General features: G+C 38.0%; 1 protein-coding gene across 1 annotated transcript in view; it reads left to right on the top strand.

Annotated features, from left to right (window-relative positions):
* The first annotated feature begins 6,205 nt into the window (after nucleotides 1–6,205).
* Nucleotides 6,206–21,692, top strand: part of LOC149141867 (GPI transamidase component PIG-S-like protein) — a 155,835-nt gene continuing 140,348 nt past the window's right edge. The window contains exons 1-2 of the mRNA XM_089450069.1: nucleotides 6,206–6,433; nucleotides 6,715–7,456. Coding sequence (XP_089306195.1) covers nucleotides 6,346–6,433; nucleotides 6,715–7,456 — 830 coding nt within the window. The 5' untranslated portion in view covers nucleotides 6,206–6,345. The remainder of the gene's footprint in view (nucleotides 6,434–6,714; nucleotides 7,457–21,692) is intronic.

Raw genomic sequence — 21,692 nt, 5'->3', positions numbered from 1 at the left:
CTAAATGTGGAATCGAGTCAATCATTTTCTCAACCGATGGTTGGTCAGAAATAGACTAACGAGATTAACATTTAGAGAGAGTGGGATTCACTGGAGACAAATTCTGATCAATCACTTCATCGACTAGTGGAGGATTGGGAGAAAGCTTCTGATAACTAGCCGAAAAACGAGGCTGAGAAGCTATAAGGTTTTCCAACACTTTTGAGGTTTCATCCATATAAGCAAAAAGGTGAATTAGATGATTCTCGTCACATGACCTACAGGAAAACTTAAATTTACCCTTCTTTCCATGAACCTTATGCTCACTAGTCAATCGTTTGTCACCAACACGATCTCTAGAAGCTAACAACAAAGGTCGATGTGAGCCTATCGGCCACACTTCTAGTACCTTGGGAATACCAGGACAATCTCTAAGAAAGTGGTCACCCTAACATAAATTTCAAGGGAATTTAACTTTGCGGGGCTGATTGGGAGGCTTCTCCATACTAGTTGCATTAATAACAATGTTTGCTTGGTTGCCCCCTCCTTATTTGGCTTATTATTCTTTGTCCTTTTCTTATTCTTCTTAGCTTCTTGGTTACTTGAATCAATACTTTCACCCAGCAAGGAGGAAGAAAGGGATGGAGAAACAAGAAGCGAAGAAGGTAAAGGTTCAACTTTAGGATCAACTTGAGGTTGATGTTGTTCAAGTGGAGGACTACTTGGTTGAGAAGAAATTTGGACATTCAAAACCAAAGAGGTTGAAAATAACCAAACTGGAAACCTAATGGTAAATCTGGGAAGGGACAACATTTCCATATAAGGAGTACCAATATTTCCAAAAGGAGGAAAAGGACCAGGATTCCCGTCATAGGGGTTTCCTTGACTAACAGACTCAGGAACTGTTGCCACTAGTCTCAACCTAAGATCCACTAAGGAGTTGTTCCATAGGAAGGATGTTATTTCACAGTCAATTAATAGATTTTAGAAATTAAATATAGAAAATAAAATATAACAGAGGTAACTAGGCAAAAGGGTTTACCAAGTAATTGGGAACTGCAATATACCACTTTGGTGAACCAAGGATTTATGGGCAGACAACCTCCTTGAATGTTGTGTTTGATGTATTACAATGTACAAGGCAGCTAACTCCGTTACCTATGACGAGAAAACAACCTATAGGGGACTTCTAAAATATACTTGGAGGTACGTGGAAGCGCAGTCCATAGTAATGTTGTCTAATGCGTAACCGTTCAATGAGAGTGTTCCCATATACTTATTATGCGTGGAGCTCCATTTGATATACTTGAGGGTACATGGAGAACGATACGATACAATTACATATGTGGAACAGGATATCAGCCCCGAAATGCGATGCTGGCAAAAAACAAAAAGTCCTACACTTAAAGACACTGGAACATGTCTCTGGCCTATACCTCTAGATGTGTCGTTAAGTTTCAAATGCTTCTTAGGTTAATTGAGTGAATTTTAGAAGTTTATCTTGAATTATGTTTCGATTTCAAGGCTCAAAACTCGATGTCACTTGAACACACCTATGATGCAACTAATATGACAAAAATAACTCTTTTCATTTTCCTTTTAACAATGAAAGGCCTAACTAAGTAGGGGAAGAAGAAATCAATCAACAATGCATCAAACAAGCGATGAAATAATCAATCTCCTCAACTTCACTATTCCAATCAAAATTAAAGCCCTATATGCAATGCAAATAATTGTTTTTATTTTATTTTCTTTTGATGTTTCAAATGCAAATAAACCTATGAATGCAATTTGATCACTGACGAAAATAAACCACACAAACTCTAACTGTAATGTAAAAGTTACTTTACAAATTCAACAATCAATCTATGCATACAAATCCAAATTGACAAGAAGAAAGAAATAACGAAACAAAATATTATAAAAAAGGTGATGACACCCAAAGGTGATTAACACACATACATAATTCAGCAACCCGTCCCCCCACCCCTGCGGTTGAGGCGGTTTTTTTTTGTTGTTGCAAAAATGAAAGCAAAAACACATAATTTCACACAAGGGATTGACTTTATAGAGATAATGACAAAATTACAGACGCAAGAAAACATTCTAGACTCAAGCATAATGAGGAGAAAGGTCAAGGAATGCAAATTTTTGCATCTTGCAAGAATCAGTGCAGGTGCAGAACATGCACTAGTGCTTTGCAGCGCTGGTATAGGGAAGGAGGAAGTCTCCAGATCAGGGGATGTGCTGAGGCAGTTTCGATCAAAAAACGACTCAAAAACCAAAGCAAGCTCAAAGAAGTGTTTTCCTAAGGTCAATCAAGGTCTGAGTGAGGCAATCAAGGTCGGTTCAAGAGGTGAAAAACGTGCTAAGTTCAAGAAAACCACTAAGGGAAGAAAGCGATCCCTATTATGGTCGCCAATTTGTTATGCAAAATTTACGATTGCAGACAAAAGTATTTTCCCTAGACCTGATGGACCGGTCTAGAACAACAAAAGGAAAAGAATATAGAGTTTTCCTTAGAGAAATTGAAGAATGGGAAAGAAGCATATTTGGAATCCATCACAAGCTTTACTTTCCTCCTTGCTTGTGAGCTCCAATCGTAGCTACGATTGCTGTAATTAGAGCTGACACATACAACTAAAACAAGCCAAGGATCCACAACATCTGCGTAGCATAATTCAATTACTCTATTCAATGAACCAACAAGGCATTGAAATACATGCATGTAAATGTAACACAGCACATATATGAAAACAAGATACTCTTTGTATTAATAGAAATAAGAGAGAGTTTACAACAAAGAATAGTAGCTGATCTTGTAGAGATCTCCCAAAGTTGACTTGTCCTTCCTTGTGACAAAACACACCTCAATATCACCCTAATGCATGAAGATGCTGACTCCTTTAGGTTCAAGGCAACATCATAAGGGCACAATCAATTTCCAAAAGCCAACCCTAATGTTATGGATGACAGTAAATTACTAGAGAGGGATGATAGTTTAGGATTTACCATAATGAGCTTGACGTCCACATATGATGGGAGGATGAACTCAAGGGATAAGAGGTGAAGTCTCCAAGGTAGGATCAAATAGGACTTGAGCTTCTTATCCAAGGTAAATGGTTAAAACAACCCCTGAAAGCTTATGGAAGAAGAAGCTTCATAAATCTTTTTAATTTTCCCAAATTTCTAGAATCAATGCAGTTTCAAAAAGGAGTAACTAGTGCTGACCAACGGTGGTGCAGAAGGGGGCAACCAGTGTTGAACGTAGGTGGCTAAAGGGACAGGGCCCGCTGGGGCCAAAAACATTGATTTTGAGTAATTAATCCCAGAAACTCAGAATTTTTGGAAAGTTCATGCTTATGGCTTTGTGTAGGGATGATGACAACATGTTCAAGGATGTGGATTGGTCCAGTTTGTAGGATTATTGACCAAATGTGACAAAATGGCCTATAACACATATGATTTGTAAACAATCGTAGATACTCCATTGAAAGAATTCAACACGATCGATCTTACAATATCATCAAATCTTTTAGTATGCAATTTATTATCCTAGACCTTAGATTTAATATTACTAGCATATCACTCCAAATTATGGAAACAATTAAAATCGCATTGGAAGAGATAAGAAAATGAACGCACTATCCATAAAAAATGAACGCAAGCCATAACCGAGGAAACCCAATACAAGAGAAAACCCAATTAGAAGGTGAGTCCTATGCTTTGCTCTTTTTATGAGCTATGAAAAGTAAGTATAAATAAAATAACATTCACTATGGAGTTGCAATAGACACCATGGGCTAAATCATTGTTGCTAAATCTTCTTCGTCTTCTATTATGCTTTAATATCCCATTCCTAGATGCTCTGTTCAACTATGGAGCAATAACAATATCAAAAGAGTGAAACCCCTTCCTTTCCCAATGGCCTAGCATTATCATAGCCTGATACACGTCTAAGGACAGGGTTAAGGTTTTTGCATGCCTCAAGCATTGATTAGTGTTTGGTTATTGAATTCTCTAGAATCTTCTTGAAAGTCCACATGCGACCAGACCCAATTGTGTGAATAATGGGGGTTTGACATAGCATCCAATTATGCCATGTTGGTAATTTATGGAGGCATAACTTCTACATATGCACTCCAATTGAGGTGATTTTCACAATGTTGGAAAACTTTTGGTGTGTAGAACAATGTCGAGGGACAAGAGCCATGCTTGTGAAATTTTGATAATGAAAAATGTTGTTTGATGCCTCAAATTGACTCTAGAAGTTTCCATATCCTAAATCATAAACTCAGACTTGGCCCTAAAATTAGATCCGCAAGCCATTTCCTCCAAAGTTTCTACCTAAGAAGTACCAAGATAGATGACAATATATATAATGGTCTACTCTAGATCACTACCTCTATGGACACTCCAATGACATAAAGGGTCATAACATATTGGGGCTTACATCTTACTATGAACATTTTTTTTAATGTGGTCCATGAACATTGAGTGGTTGCTACATCCACGGGAAAATCCAGGTAGATCAACTCGAAGGGATCTACCCGTCGGCCAAACTAGCAAGGCCTAACCCCAAGGGCATCAAGGAGATTTGACCCCGTGACCTCTCGATAGGCGAGATACTTAACAACAGAAACTCGACCAACTGAGCTATCCCTTGGGGCTTCTATAAACAAACCATAGTGGAGTAACTAATTTTTAGTTAATTTTTTAATATTATATAAATAATTCCAAAATGCTATTTACTTTGGTACTAGATTTTTCTTTGCATGATAAAAGAGGTATTATACTGCTTTTTAATTCATGAGTTTTCATTGTCTCTAATGTTTTTTCAAAATGTCATTTATTTAATGTAATACTTTTTATTACTTATTTAATAATCGATAATCAAATTATTAATAAATTTTTATTTTTATTTTTATAACTATCTTATTATTTAATAAATTATTATCTAAGTGGTTCATATATAATTTGAATAGATAAAATGATCAAGAATATATATTTTTATTCAAATCATAGTCTTATAAAATTTAATTGTTAAATTGTTGCATAGAGAAAATCTCTTATTATTGAGTGAACTTAATGGTGAAGAGTATGTGTTTCTTCCTATGAGGTCATAGAATTTGAGGGAGATAGAGTATGTACACTTCCGTGGACTTTAGTAGTCAAATCGCTACATAGAGGCAAGTCCCTTGTCCCACAAACAAAAACAAGAAGGTCTCATACACCAATTTGGTGTCTAGTTCCTTATCCCACAAACAAGGGGGTCACATACACCAATTTGGTGTCAAGTCTCATATACCAATTCGGTGTCTGATCACATGTCCCACAAACAAGGGGATCTCATACACCAATTTGATGTTTGAGTTGGTTGTGAACTTAAAAAATAGATTATTATTATCATTATTAACAAGAAGATGACTCATACAACAATTGAATGTCTAACTTCATTTAACTTTCAAAATTTATTATTATCACATAGTCTAACTAATAGACAAAATGACCCTTTTCTTTCTGATCAATTTTGCCCAAAATGCCCAAAATCTGTTAATGATTTTTAAGAATTAATCTGCAAAATTTAAGTGCTTCAAGGTTTTTTTGGGAACCCATTTATGAATTTAAAGTACATTTTAAACAACAAAAAATTATAATCTTACTCAATATTGTAATTCAAGAATTTGAATAATAAAACCATTTCATCTATTAATTAAGCTACACCTATTATTATAATTATAATTAGATCAAACTATTTAATTATAAAGCAACCAATTAATTAAAAACTTAACTTATGGAATAGCAAGCTTGGAAGGTAATCAATATTTATTGGAGTTCTCTTTAGTGCGAGTTTTTGGACTTTCCATTGCTGGAATCGCGCGGAAAAAATTGAAGTAAAATCTTGATTTGTGTTATTTAAATTGGTTTTTTAACTGCATATTTAGATTCAACACCTTAAAAAACCCCTAAGACACTTTGATTGTACAGGGATTACCCATCAAACTTGTGATTTCAATAAGAAATTTGACTAGAAAAACCCAACAACAAAACTTCCAAAAAATCACACTAAAAACAACTCCATATTTGTTTATTTACACACTTGGAAGCTAATTAATATTTATTTATTTATTTTTAAAATAAAACGCATAGAAAACAATTAAATTTCGATGAACCAAATAATTTAATTCCCAAAAATAACTTCCATAATCTCTCCCCTGAAATTTAAAACGAAAGCTATATTAAATATGGTGTTCACAGTCCTATTTGTTTCCTGGACAACGCAGTACTCAGATCAAAATCAGAGGAATGGAATAATGGAGGCGGGCAGAAGTTGATTTTAATTGAGGCCAGGAGGAAAAAGTAGTAATGATGGCGGGAGACGATACCAGAACATCAAAACCAGGCCGCAAGCGTTTGGTTCTCACAATCTCTGTTCTTATTTCCTTTATTATAGGTAAAAAATATATTCTGCTTCTTTTTTTACAGATCTATACTCCACTAAATTTTACGAATGTGATATGGGTTCAGCTGTATTGTATTAGGGCCTGTTGCCACAAGTTTTGATGTTAAAATAATTTCTGTCAGTATATAGTACGAACTCATTACTGTTTTGGAATCAAATGGTTATACTCGTATAAAATTGCTTATGAGTATATCGAACAAATGGCGCCTTCCATACATGTTGGGAGTTATTATTGAGTATGCGATTTTGACGAGGAAGATTTCCACTTCCAGGACTACCGATCTGCCTAAAATCAACGGAAGTTTATAGAGCACATCTTCCATTTGCAGGCATAGACTCTCTGGCAAACAGCTTGAAATCTGAGCCTGTGGTGCTTCCATGCCTTTTTGATATAATACTGCTTCAGTTAAACTTCAAGAGCGACGATGATTCAGTGGTGACGCAACAGTTGGAAAGAGTAAGAGGACTAATTTCAGATGAAGTACAAAACAGGATCAATAAAGATGGTGTTGACCATGTTGGTTGTGGCAATGATTACGTGGTTACGGTAGGCTTGGATTCTAAGGTCAAGTGCTTGAGAACTGGAGCAATTGAAGGACATTGGCCTTGTGGGTTGACGGACTATTTATCATCCTCAATTAAGGATTTATCGGATGACATGCTTGTGGATGAATTGCTACAATCTTATTCACCCCGTGATTCAGATGCCAATGGTGGACGGTACACGATTTTAGTCACAGGGGAAATAAATGGAGACGAACATTCCCATAGAACTGTCATTGGGAAACATCGTCATGCTTGGATTCATGGAGGGTTTTCAGACTCAATTGTTCCATTGATTGGGGAAGTTGTTGTCAAGTACTTCATCGGTGGTGGAATTGCTGTCTCTGGTCGTGGACAGGGATTTGGAACGACGGATGAGAAGGGCCAGGCTATGCCCCTTGCAGCAGATGGGACTGCTACTCTTTCGTTCAGCCTTCTAAATGCAGAACCTGCTGATTGGATATATGACTGGTAAAGTATAATGTTTTTGCTTTCCTAATTATTAAAATAAGAACAAAATCACATTACATTAAATAGAAAATGAGACACATATTCCTTTTCACTGATTAAGGTCGATGGGTTGGGATCTTCAAGTGGGTACATTCAATTGTCAGATGCTGATTTCTTTCCGGGAGTAATGAGTATGAAACAAGTTATTTCTAGGTATGCAATCAATAATTTTGTCATTGGATAAAACCAACTTTGTGCACAATTGCACAACCAAAATGATTTTTTGTTGTTGTTTCATCCATCTTTGAAAACCATAATTTTTGGGATTCAGCCTACTGCTTCATTATATGAAACTTTCACGTCACAGCGTTGCCATGTCAGGCTAAGCTTCAATTTCTCGGATTTAAAAAAGTTTTCTAAAAACTTGCCAAAGAATTTCAAGAAAAATCTCATGTTATATCTAAACATCATCTTTCACGATTGTCACCCTAGATAAGCTCTGTAGTTGTTGTCTTTCTGGGTTGTCCACACTACTGATGACGAGATTACATCCAAAATCTATTTGATGAATACTTTGATAAAACTGCCAAGTCCAAGCCCATTTTGTTTCTGAGAAATTTCGGAGCGTCCGTGTAGATAATAGACAGCGTCCCTTTCTGAAAGATGTGCTCCCTTGCACATGTGCAAAAAAAATGATTTCATGGTCTCCCCAAGCACCTTTAAGTAAAAAGGAGAATGGGTATTTATATTGCTCAAAAACTGGCTGTGGCTTTATCCGTACAGCCTTGATACAACCCGGATTTGTCTATGACTAGCAGCAGAGAAATACAGAACAGATTTAACCCATACATTTGGAAACTAAAAGATAACAGAGTTCTCCTGCATCAAAAGTAGCAGCTATAAAATCTGATAAAGCTATCCTAGCAGTAAAAGAGAATGACAAAACATAGTATAACTTTAAATTGAAAAGAAATCATTCAAGACTGGTCACCAAATCCACTTGACTGACTGCTAGATCCTTCCATTGTCCCACAATTAACAGAGTCTTCCGGAAAAATCTCTTGAAGGGGCAGATTTACATGGATGGTGATTGGAACAAGCAGGTCCCGATTAGCGGTGAGGGCTGTGTCCAGCTCGGAGATTATCACTTTGAGAATGGTGAATGCACTTTTGGATTCTTGCTCTCAATTTCTTAGAGCCAATATGTGTGTTGCTGCCTCCATATATAGATGGCCTTTAGCCTTGTTGGCTTCCTGAAAGTTCAATTCAGCTTAACACTGCCACATGTATGCCTACGCTAAGGCCACCACCATACTCACCTTCATGCCTGCCACTTGGAGCATTTTTGCACACAATGCTGGACTTCCTCAACATCCCCTATGATAGCCAAAAAACAATCGTAGTGGTCCATCACGAGTATGAGAGCCAAAAATGGACTCAGGGAGCTCTATTCCACAAAGCCTTCTAGCTGCGAGATTTAGAGCTTCTCATGGAAATTCTGAGGGCAGAAGGCACTAAAAATGCTCCAGAATGAGAGATGAGGGAAATGGGAAAATTCATGTATGGCTCCTTGATAAGTACTTGATGAATGCTCAAATGGTATCCATTAATCACCAACCACCTCGAGGGGAATGAGGTGATTGCAAGCCTAGGTTCCCATAATCCTTACTATTTAAGAGATATGATAGAAGTGCATGAAAGCCTCTTCAGATCAGGAACACCTCAACATCGAGACTGCAAAGACTGACCTCTAGCTAGAATACCAATTCATCATGATGACCTCATGCAACATGAAACCACGTTGACTCGAAGCAACCGAAGCAGTTATGGTTTACATGATTGAATCTTTTTGGGTCATTTGGCCTTTGTTAATTTCTAAATTCCAGATCTGATTTTAGTTCCTAGTCATTTTTAGAACCCAGAGAATATTTCTGAAATTATTGAATATAAAATACGATGGAATTTTTAACTTAGAAAAATTATATAGCAGAAGCAAAAGATAGGAAATTGATCACACATAGAAAATTTTCCTCCAATTGAAATTCTATTTATTTATCAGAACAGTGAGGGCTTCCTAACCGAGAAAATGGCCCATTGAGAAAATTACAAGCTACAATTGTTTTTCTGAAATAAACTGGGCACCTGTATGGCCTACACGGCCTTAAAAAAATCCTAGATCAAACCGCCAACCCTACCCCTTGAACCCGTATGTTCCCTTGTGCAAGTTGAAACTCACTCGTGCGTGCTGTATGGCTGGATCTGTGGCATGTGTGAGGCTGCGGCTCCTCCAAATCAACCTCCTCCTTTCACAAGTGGCATGACCCTGCAAAATCAGCTATATGACCTGCACTAGGTTGACTTCCTTGCTGCAGAAATATCTCTTGTCAGCTTTCCTCTTTTGTCCTTGAGTGTCCCACTCATTGGGAAAATCACTCTCAAATTTCTGTCAATTGTTGTCTTTCTCCTCCCCTTAGGCTTGCTTTTATAATTTTTCATTTAGTTAAATCCCTAACCCTAATCTCCAAAGTGATGGATGGCTAGGATTAAATCCTAACCCACTTGAGATCAATGGTTGAGATTAAAACAAATTCACTAATGTAATTAAAATTACATTTCCTTAGTTTTCCTAGCTGAATAGCCAACATTAATTAATTAACTTAATTAATGTGCTTTTCCTAAGTTGGACTTAGGCTAAATCATAAAGACAACGTACTCAGTAAATTGAGCAAATTTCTTGAGGAGGCTTTGGATGATTCCTGAATGATTGACACCTAGCCAATGCAGAAATACTTGTCCACTGCTACAAACATCAATAGCCTTTCGGAAGGAAAGAGATAAAGATGGAGTTGATGATGATAAGGGAGGCTCGACAGAGGAGGAGTGATGCAGGAGCATTCAACCCAAAGAAAATCATTGTATTTTAGTAGACTTAGGGGGTCACGTGTTTTAAGGAAGTTGGATTCCTAAGTGTTGAATTAATGTAATATTTAGGCTTTTGAGTGAGTAGGATAGGAATTAATTAGATGTTGTGAGGATGTTTGTAAATGCTCTTGAATGAAGGAGAACATGAGTGGTTAATAATGACAAGAGAGTTAGAAGTCAATTATAACTCTTAAGGTAGTTTCATGATTCGAGGAACTAGAGAGGACATTTAGGACTCAGTTTAGTAGATTAACGATTTAAACCAGGAAATTGGTTATAGAGTCCTATGTATAAATGTAAGCCTAAAAGGCATAGTTAGATAGGTTAGATCGGTGAGATAGGTTTGACTGTAAGCCTACGGGCAAGGGAAGGAGGCCACTGATATTGAAGATCAGGCCTGAGAGACAGAGAGTCTCGATATGTAATCAGTTGTTTGTTTATCAATATAGAGGTTTATCCCAAACTGTATGTGTGTGTGTGTTACGGGTATTGATAGATTGAATTGTGTGTGGATTCGTAGGATTTGTAACAAGGGTTGCAGGCAGAGTTTTGTAGAACACGCAGAGGGAAAAAATGATTCAGAGGAATCATAATGGGTCTTTGAATCCAATTGGAGGATCAGAGCGGAGCTTTGGATTCGCAGAAGTCAAGCTCAGGAGTGAATTGAGCAACAGAATAGCGGAAGGATGAGAACCTTTGAAGAAACCTGAACCACAGAGAAAACGCTGAAGAAATAGCGTAAAACATAAGTAAAGAGAAGAGCGGAGAAGTGAAGAGGTGATGCACAGTAACCATTGGATCTTATAGATCAAAGGGAAGGATCGATTCGCATGGTGGAAGAGCGCGGAAGATAGTCGGCGACAAAGCGGGTTTATAAGCGGAAGTGGTATTTCGGGCGAGGTAGAAACCATAAGTGGTAAAAAGGAGTGGTCACCCGATTCCACTAATCGAGCGACACATAGCAGCAGAGGAGAGAGAGAAAACCGTTTTTCGGGTGGTTATTCTCCGTGCCTGTTGTCTACCCAAAATCGTTGTGAATCGTCAGATCCATTGAGTTAGATCGACGGTGGAAGACTATCGAGCAAGTTTTGTTTGATCGGGAAGACATCAGCCGTCGATCTGATGGCGGAAGATCAATGACGGAGATTTATTCGCATCGCGGTTATTAAATGGTGTTGTATCGGCGAGAAGTAACATGACATGCGAAGTGATCGGACTCGATATGGTTATAAGCGTAGTTTTATATGATTTGAAATCCGAAAGGAAGGTTAATCACATATCGGAGGTGGAAAGAGTCCTGTGTTAATGTGAACCGCGGACTATGGCAATTGCGATTGCGATAAAGTGTAGCATTGATATCTGTGCAGAGGCCGTACCAAGGCGGAAAAGGTAAGTTATTGCGTGTTTGTGGTTATTTCTATTATAAACGGATTATAATAGAAATATAGTGCGATAAAGAAGGTTTATGTGGTAAGTCCATTGTCTACCATAGTTATGAAGTGGGGTTTGGTATATATGTGGCTTATGGGTTAATAAAAGGTTAATGAAGGTTTAAGTGGGGTGATTGAGTTTCGATATAAAGGAAAAGGTGGACTAATGATTAGACTTTGTTAGTCTATAAATCATTCCGCATGAGATTAAGAAAGGGGCCTTAACCATATTCTAAAGGAAGATTTGACTCGTTTGTGAGTTAAATTCATGGGACAAATGTGCTTATGCATTTTACATGCATACTGTGGGTGTAAGCGGGGGTAACCTTGCGTCAAGGAGGTTCACTCAAGTGTTTGAAGTTGTAGCGGGGTGATTGCAGAGAGAGAATTGAAGAGACTCAGCCCAACGACAATTTCCAATGAGAGAACCAAGTTTGCTTGTGGGGAAGGTGAATGTAGAATAGAGGAAGTAATATATTCTTTTAGCGTTCGAGTCCTTGAGAATAATAAAGAGTCAAGTAGGCCATTTCAAGTTGGAGTTTTTGACATTGGGTTTCTCTAAGATAGATCTCTGTGTTATTGTGTTTGATTAAGAATTTCTTGCATTAAGTTCATAGTCACCAGTATTTGCATAGTAGTAATTTGATGGTTTTTCTTTATTTATTTATTTATTTTTTCCGTAAAAAAACATTTATTATATTCTTAGGAATTCTTTTATGCGAGCAACAACAAAAAGGAAAACAAAAGGGTTTATACAATGAAAATTACAGTGTTCCTTAAGGCAACTACGAAATTGAAATAGGCTCTAGAATCTAACAATTTGGCATCCTTAATTGTTAAATTGGCAACTAGGGCCAAACTCCATGTGGGTCAGCTTATTTATGGCAGCTGATATTTTTATTGGATCCCTCTCGTCGAAAGGTGTAGGATTGATCCAAAGATCATCCAATTCCGATAATTATTTATGGAGATATGAATTTATTTTGTTTATGTAATTATTATCAAGCCGACCAGCACTTATGTAGGCTCTAGAAGCCCAACCGACGTGTCTATTCAACCCCTACAAGTTAGTATAAATAAAAGAGGATTTGATGTCATTTGGGACATACATTATTGTGGTGATCTCTTCCTCTCCACGTCTTGGGTTTTTGGAGCAGGAGAGAGACACCATGAAAATGTACGCTGGCCTATGATGCCCTAGCCACAGTAAATCTATCAGCGGCATCTAAGGGTGCCCTAGCCATAGCATTTGAGGGTACTCTTGACAGCAATAAATGATAATCTAATGCAGCAAAGGGAGGCACTTATACGCAGTCTAGAAGAGACTTAATTCCACTAAGAAAGGAGGTTCTAAACGCAACCAAAAGATGCCCTAAGTCACAGCAAAGGGAGGCTCAATATGCAGTCCATGAAGGCACAGTAATTAGATTCTTATACGCTGTTCTATATGCAGCAAGAAGAGGGACTTCGCTGTCCCTATAGACACAGTCCTAGGAGACCCTTTAACGCAGGTAAGAAGATGCCCTAGGTGCAGTTCAGTGGGTGCCCAATCCGCAGTCATAATGTGCCCTAGCCGCAGGCTTATGAAGAATCCTATACGCTACATAAAGGAGGTCTAAACACTGGCAAGGGAGACCTAATCTTATGCTGTCCTTAAGTGCCCTAAACGCTGTCCTGAAGGAATCATGTAATCATCTAGCCGCAGTCAAGGAGGATGTATATACACAGCTAGGACAGACCTATATATGCTGTTCTAAGCCACAGTAAGAAGGACTAGAAGACTCAGACTTGAAGGTGCTCTTATCTGCTGTCACAACTACAGCTATCTAAGGGAGCTTCTGTACGTTGCCAAGGAAGTTGAGCCGCAGCATAAAGAAGACACATATCAGCGTAAAAGAGCAACATGGAATACTGCTATTCTAAGGCATGAATAAGGTACGTTTGGGAGCAGCAGTCACTAGATTAGAAGACAAAGGGCAACGCTGCTATTTGGGATCTTGTTTAGGCTTGCTGAAGAAGTCTACAGCTACAGCTGGCTGCTTTGCTAGGCTGCAAGCCATAGCAAGCAGCTAAGGCTGTTCCAAGGCAGTACTACAGTTTACCTTGAGTTCGGATGACAGCATGGATTAGGAGAAACTCTCCTAGGAGGACTTGAAGTTATGAGATCATGTGCATGGGCAGCACAACGATTCATTAGCATGGGCAGCACTATGAGATCATGTGCATGGGCAGCACAATGATATAGTATGCAGTGGTGCAACTAGAGAACCAGATGCAACATGATGATCTCATCATTATAGGAGATGATCTATGCTTAGATCTAGATAAAGTCAAAGTGTTGACTTCTGTTGCAAATGTACTCTCTCTCTCTCTCTGCTGAATTTTGAAGATAAAAGAAGATTTGATCAAAGGGTTTCCCCACACATTGTGGGGTTTGTCCCTGGCTCGCGCCATATCTTGTGTCCTCTTGTCTTGGCTTGTCTTCTGCGATTTTATATTTATGTTCTATCTGCAGTTTATTGTAATGTTGATGTGATTGCTAACTATGAAAATTTAAATAAATTGCTCTAGCATAGAACATACCTAAACTTAACATTAATCAACAAAAACCGTTTTTCCAGTAGCTGCATATATATCTCCTCTCTCTACAATTGACAAAAGAAACCAAAGAATTGACCTCATTCTCAAACACATATTTGTAGAGGAGTTTCCAAAGAACAAACAAGGGTTAAATTCTCAAATAATGCTAGATACCAACAAGCAAATTTCGAATTGTATATCTAGAATCGCCCTAGCAACACTTCCCTCTAATTCAAATGCCCCTATAGAATACTTGCCTGTTTTGAATGAACATACTGCTAACAAGTCATGGCAAAAGAGCACTCCGATGAAAGATGTTTCATTGTTTCTGAGTATAGTTTATATGAATCATATTGAGTCAAAGGATGTCCAAAATTCCATTCCCAAGCATGCTACAAGGGCCTTCGCATATCATTGTTCACTTTGAACAAATATTCCTATTAAATGAGTCCAATGATTACATAAGAAGCAAGCCAATCCGTAAGAGACAAGGCATACTGTCGAGGCACCAAGTGCCAATCCTTCCAAGAGTGAGAATTAGCATCCCACAAGTCCCTCTAGGTTTTTTTTGTTTGTTGAATCTCCTCGCCTGAAAGCAGGGAAGATTAGAGACACAAGTGCCCTCTAGTGTCCAACTCCAAATCGGTCTTTTGGCCAAATCCCACCCTGCTTGGCTACTTGACATTTGCCAACGTACAAAACCCTCCATCTTCCTCCAAGCTGCTCGAATACTCTTGGTAACAAAAGACCCTGCAATCTAGAAATTATGTGGAGTAGAGATTATATCACATAAGCTGTACAAACCCTTGATTTCACCAACATGTTGTGTCAAAAGAATCACGTGTCACAATAGAACCTACCAAGCAGAGGATCCCTCCAAACATCTGACCATTTAGCTACCAAAAATACTCCCCTAATTTGTGACATCTATGAACCCAAGGCCTCCCTTATCCTTGGGTATAATGCAAACATCCCAAAGAAGCATGGGAAGAGCCTAAGCTCCACCATATGTGGCCCACAAATATGACCATAGGAGTTGCTCCATTCAACAAAACAGGGCCTTGCTAGGAATCCAATAGGAGAGATAATCAATGTGAGAAGTTGAGAGGATTTTGCTCATCACAATCAACTTGTCGACAAAGGGAAGATTCTCATATTGTTAGAAGAGAAGCTTATGCTACAACCTCTTGAGGCACCAATCCCACATGGCAATTGGAGAGAGTCCAACACCAAATAGGATGCTAATACATCTCAAAATAATACTGGGACGAATGAAATTTTAAGCACCTAGAATCCAAGCAAGGGGTTCATCAAGACCAACCAACCAAAAATCAGTCTTGTGATCACTGTCAATAGCCGTAGAAGCCTCACAAAGCATGGACACATAATCTCTAGTAGTGGAAACAGACTCTTGCTCACTACTTATGGACATAAGTGATGTTGAGAAATCAAGTGATGTAGGATTAGGTTTGATTTCTCTGTCTTGATAATTACTTGTGAATGATTATTGTCTTCTTATTACTTCTTAAGTGTTATTCATCAAGCAATTATACAAATGTTCAAAACATAAAGATCACAAAGAGACAAGAGACACCAGAAATTAGGCTCCAAGCCAGGGCAAAACCCCACAAGGGGTAAAACCCAATAACATTCCTTCTCTTATAGAGTCAGATCAAAATGAGATATCCAAGATCAAGACCAAGACTAGAACTGTCACCAAACACAGTCCAACCCTCCTCCAAGTCAACTCCACATGCAAAGTCAACATAGGTCAAATTGGTCACTTTCCTGAAATATTGCTCCTGAAATTTCGGTCTGCAACAAGCTCTGAAATTTAGCCTTCTGTCACTGAAATTCTTCCACATGTGTGAGCTCCTTCTTCTTGGTCTATTACTCCTTCAATTAAGTTCCCTTTCTCCTTTCGCTAGTTCAGAAATATGCTACTTGAATTGTGCTTGAATGATTTGCCAATAGGTCAAACTTGCCTTCTATATATATCTATCTAGGAGGTCGAATGGGTGGCTCTTGGAGGCCTAGGCTGACTTGTTCCCAAGGAGGGACAACTTGATAATTTTGGTGGACTTTGACTCAATATACAATTCAAAATTATTTTTCTTACAAATGTCTGAATGGGACATGACTAAATTACGTTTCTTTTTGACTTATAATAAATTATTTTTGACTCTTTTGACTCTATAAGCGTGAAAAACATGCTTTGACCAAAAATAAAAGAATAGACATGCCAATGATAAAAACTACATTTTATTACATTATGAAGACCGACACTAGTTACATTTTCAACACTCCCTCTTAACTAGGGAGGTATTCATAATGACATAACGAGATACTCTCAAGTTGAAATATTCATATAAGAAAGGATCCAAACTGATAAGCATCAATGATGATTTACATCATCATAGCTAGCATTGTCAAAGCCTAGGCAAATATGCTCTATCTCTCCACTATATCATAGCACAATGTTAGAAGGCATAAATTTGGACACCACTGCCTCGTAAGGCACATACCTCACTTGGGTGTTCACTAAGGTATGTCCTCACAGGACCATTTCCTAATCCATTGTCACAATACTTGACACTAGGAAATGTCGGTCCTCAAGACTATTCTTATCTTAGATCATTGTATTTGACATATGGCAGTTATTCCTGGTCATGGTACAAATCTTCAAAGAAAAGCGGTCCCAGATGCTTATCCAATCCACCATTCTCCTTACCATTGTTCATGTACTAGGCTTGCGATTGTTAGTCTTGGCCATAGTACATGACACATGGAGAACATGGTGTCCACCCTCACTCCCTCTCAACTAGGGAGGAGATATTCATAAGCCTAAGCTTGTCTCAAAAATACTCATCCTCTTCCATGAAAAGGAACTTCATCAATACATCACTACCTATTCTTCTGTGGAGATACGTTGTAGCTTCTCGGATTCTATTTGCATCATACTATCGAATTGTAAAGCACTTTGACCTTCTTAGTTCTTTGACAATCTTCAAATCAAATCCAACGTGTCATCAAATAGCTCCTCAAATACTTTATGGAGCCAAACTTCTTCACAGTTGATTGTACAAACCTTCACATCTTCTTCCTTTTGCTTCATGCTCTTCCAAGAAATCATATCAGTAGTATCTTTATCAACATCAGTATTGTCAGCCCAATCAATGTTTTCTTGAATCGAACCAATCCACCGCCGGTACAACACTATCAAAACTCTTCAACTTCTTGTTAAAGGGTCTTGCCATAGATCTGTCAACTGTCCCTTTTAAAGAATTTTTGATCACAGTCTTCTCAAGGTTTTCTGCCAAACTTCCAGTAATATTGTATCCATCCAAGATCTTGCAGTTCCTTCTTTTCAACTGAGGTAAATGAACTTCCCTTTTATTAAGTCTTGCTTTCATGCTGCCTTTTGCTTCTTTGATGGATACTTCAAACAACTTTCTCCTTCTTCAAAATCTTCGTGCTTTGCTACGTTCTTCTGATTCTTCCATCTGCTAGTCAAGTTTAGATAATTCTTGTCTTGAACTATAAGCTTTATTAGAAGACTATGAAAGAACAAAGTGCATAGTCAAAATAATAGTAGTAATGTAGAGTACTTATCTTTTTGAAGAGGATCAACTCCCTCTTAACCTTGGAACATTTTCATCAACATTGTCCTTACATCAACATGATGTTACTTCTGCCATCTTCAAGAGCTAGATCTTTTTCTTACAACAGAAACAATTAGTTAGGGTTTTTGTTCCTAGGGTTTTCTAACTCAAACCTTTGCTAGGGTTTTCAAACGTTAGATATATCAAGCTCTAAAGTTCTCAAGACACATAAATTTGTTAGCAACAAACCCTAGAAATATCATTGACAAGTCTTCTATGAAAATGAAGTTCTTTTTGCTCCTAGATTATCGAAACCTATTCTTTATATGCAATGAAATAATTTGACTGCTAACATATCAACGATCTCTGATATATCGATACAGATCCTGATTATAATACTTCACAATTTTTAAGAGTTCTTAAGATCATTTAATCATGTTAGTTTCTATGACCTAGAGAACTTAGCATTGTTATTTACATAAGTCAAAGATTATACGTACCTTTTTCAAACTTACCTTAACCATCTTTACGGAGATCTGATCCCTTTTCTTCGGTTGTGTACTTCCTTCAACAAAGGTACCTTAGACCCTTAGTCATCGAATCACAAAAATTTCTTTGAGCTACTAGCGTTGTCGTTTGTCTTGGTTCACATAGTTTCCCCATACATAGTTTATAGAGGAAGCTTTAGTCTTTCCTTATCATGCTTCATTTTACCATATGGGTCAGCTTTCTTTGATGTGATTAGTCCTTTTTCTATGTATAGGAAGGAAGTTATGGCTGCTTCTTAAGCCTTCGGATTTCTAATTATAGTTCTTCTAGTTTCAACCTTCAAGATCTGTCTTTAGATCACAATAGGCTTTAAACCTTCATACATGTCTTAAACTACAATCCTTTGCATATAAACTCTGTTCATCGATATGACAAACTCTGTAACATCCCTCAAATACCTCAAGAATATGTATATAATCTCAGAAGACAGTCCCTTATATGATGTCACATAATTCACATTCTTCCATAGAGAAATAGCTTCAGATCTCGTCTTTGGACTTAATGGATTGTCAAGAAGTTTGGATGCTTGCATCTGATCTTTGAATTACAGTTCCTTAACTTGTATAGTCCAATGTTTTTGAAACCGGAACCGGTGACCGGACCAGTCCACCTAACGAACCGGTTTACTGACTGAAACCGGTCTAATCGAGACTAGTTTGGTCTAAATGAATCGGTTTTAGAAAAATAAATTAAATAATTAATTTTTAATGAAACAAAACTATTTTTAAGAGTTAAAAGTTAAAACCATGATTCCAAGAAAATAGAGACAAAATATGCAAAGTTTGCTCATTTATAGACCATGTAAAGGTGAATATATCAAAATGGCACCAAGTACAATACATATCATCGACAAAATAGCAAAATACATAAGCAATGAGGCTCTAAATGGCCTATAAAGTCAAAAAACAATGCTGCAAGCCATGAGGCCATTGGCCTACTACAAGTCTACAGTGTACACATGATCAATCATCAAGTTCATCACCACTACTAGCCACAAGATCATCATCAGGAGCTACATAGACATCATCTGGTTCAGAGTCTGAGGATGCCTTAGCCTGATCTGCAACCTCAATATCAATGCCACCAATAACAATAGAAGTGGACCTAATGGAAGCACGAGTTTGTCGACCTGCACGACTAGTGCCTTCCATTGGTTCTCTGCCTTCCTTGATGCGCTACTGATCCTGGTTCTGATGCCGCCACATAATTTGCTTCATCCCCTGCTAAAGCCATGTCGATATCAAAATCAACCTCAAACACAGGTTCTTCAGTCTCCTCCACCCATTCTGATGTTGGATCAATATCGTCCAACACAATGGGATCTAGATCAAGTGTTTTTCTCATCATTTGGTTCCTCCTCAGTGGAAGGTTGTATTGCACGAAAACAAGATCATTTAACCGTTTTTGTTCCAAACGATTTCTCTTCTTCGTGTGTATGCGCTAAAAAACAGACCAATTGCGCTCACAACCTGAAGCACTACAAGTTTGACTGAGGACTCTAATTGTAAACCTTTGCAATTGAGGACACTGGCCACCAAATGATTCCCACGAATGTGCTGCAAAGAAAAAGACATTAATTAGTAACTTAGTTTATAATTTGAATTGTAAAGAACGTAAACAATTTTAACTTGAAAAGAAAAACAAATTGGAAATTGGAATTGCTTACCTGGTTGGTCCACATCTCTTGCCATCTTTGCCAAGTTTTTGCCAAAGGTACCACCTGCCATAGTGAAAGTAAGTTGTCTATGTATTTCCAACTGGTCTGCATGGGTAGGGACCATGCACTCCAAGCAATCAATCAATCCAACTCTGACCTCCCCATCACGCAGATTTGCTAGCTGATTTTTATAATGATACTTTGGGTTCAAAAAATATCCAGCTGTATGTATAAGACGATGGAGTTGATTGTTCCATCTGTTATCAATGATCTCCCATATACGGCCATATTTAGCTAACCTATCCTTGTAAGCTGCCCGTATTTGCTCCTTTGCCTGATCCATAGCCTCATAAATGTAGCCCATGGCCAATTTTTCCCCATCCACCATCCTTAGCACCTTAACAAGGGGCTCGGTAATTTTCACAAGCTCTACAGACCTTTTCCAAAAATAACTGCCTAACACTTTCTTTTTGGTGTCTTTTCCATCTTGCCTACGAGCCCACTGAGATTCAAACCATTCTTCAGAGGAAAACGTTTTCTGCAAATTTTTATGTTGACCATTGAGACATTGCAACGTGAGGAAGTGAGTTGCAAATCTCGTAATTGCAGGCCTAACAAGCTCTTTCCCCCTAGTGTTTTTCCTCATTAGGCTCAATACCCATGAGTGGTTGTAAATGTATTTTGTAATGCACTTGGCATGCTCTACAGTGTTTTTTACCCACTCCACTTTGTCTATATCCTCAAGCATGAGGTCTATGCAATGTGCAGCACATGGATTCCAAAATATGGTCTTATATTTGAACTCAAGCATCTTTCCAACAAGAACATAGTTTGAGGCATTATTAGTGATGACCTACACAATATGCTGCTCCTCAACTTCCTGAATAATGTTATCCCAAAGCTCAAATAGAAGGGCCGCATCTTTCACCTTATCAGATGCATCAATTGATCTCAAAAACATGGTTCCTTGAGGGCAAGAAACAAGGAAATTAATGATAGTGCAGTTCTTTCCATCGGTCCATCCATTTGACATGATGGAACAACCTGTTTTGAGCCATGAATCTTTAAACTCAATCAAATACTCATCAATGGAAGATATCTCTTTTTTCAAAAGAGCTCCCCTCAAGTCATGCATACTAGGGCCTTTGAAGCCTTTTCCTGCAGCTATAACAGAGTCCCACATAGCTTGGTAGTAAGGTGAGTGAGCAACATTAAATGGGATATCTGAATCATACCACCATCTAGCAATGTATTGATGAGAAGTTTCTTTGCATTGTTTTTCCCAATGTTGATCCAAAGTGGGTTGACGACTTGGCTGGGAGGAAGTGGGATTAGAAGAGGCAATGTTGGCAGAAGATGAGAAAAAACTTTGGATGTTTGTTCTCTTTGTTCCCTTTGATGGTTGGCCACAAGAAGGATGAATATAGCGAAAGGGGTCATTGGTGGAAGGGATAGAAGTTAAGTCTTGAATCTCATAATCATCATACCCACTCTCTTTCATGGCTTCTAATAATTCC

This window comes from Pinus tabuliformis, chromosome X, assembly GCF_031772625.1.
Source record: "Pinus tabuliformis cultivar Carrire ecotype Pingquan chromosome X, CPIR1, whole genome shotgun sequence".
NCBI classification, from domain to species: domain Eukaryota; kingdom Viridiplantae; phylum Streptophyta; class Pinopsida; order Pinales; family Pinaceae; genus Pinus; species Pinus tabuliformis.
The sequence above is the reverse complement of the archived record's forward strand: the minus strand, read 5'-3'. Positions and strand labels throughout refer to the sequence as shown.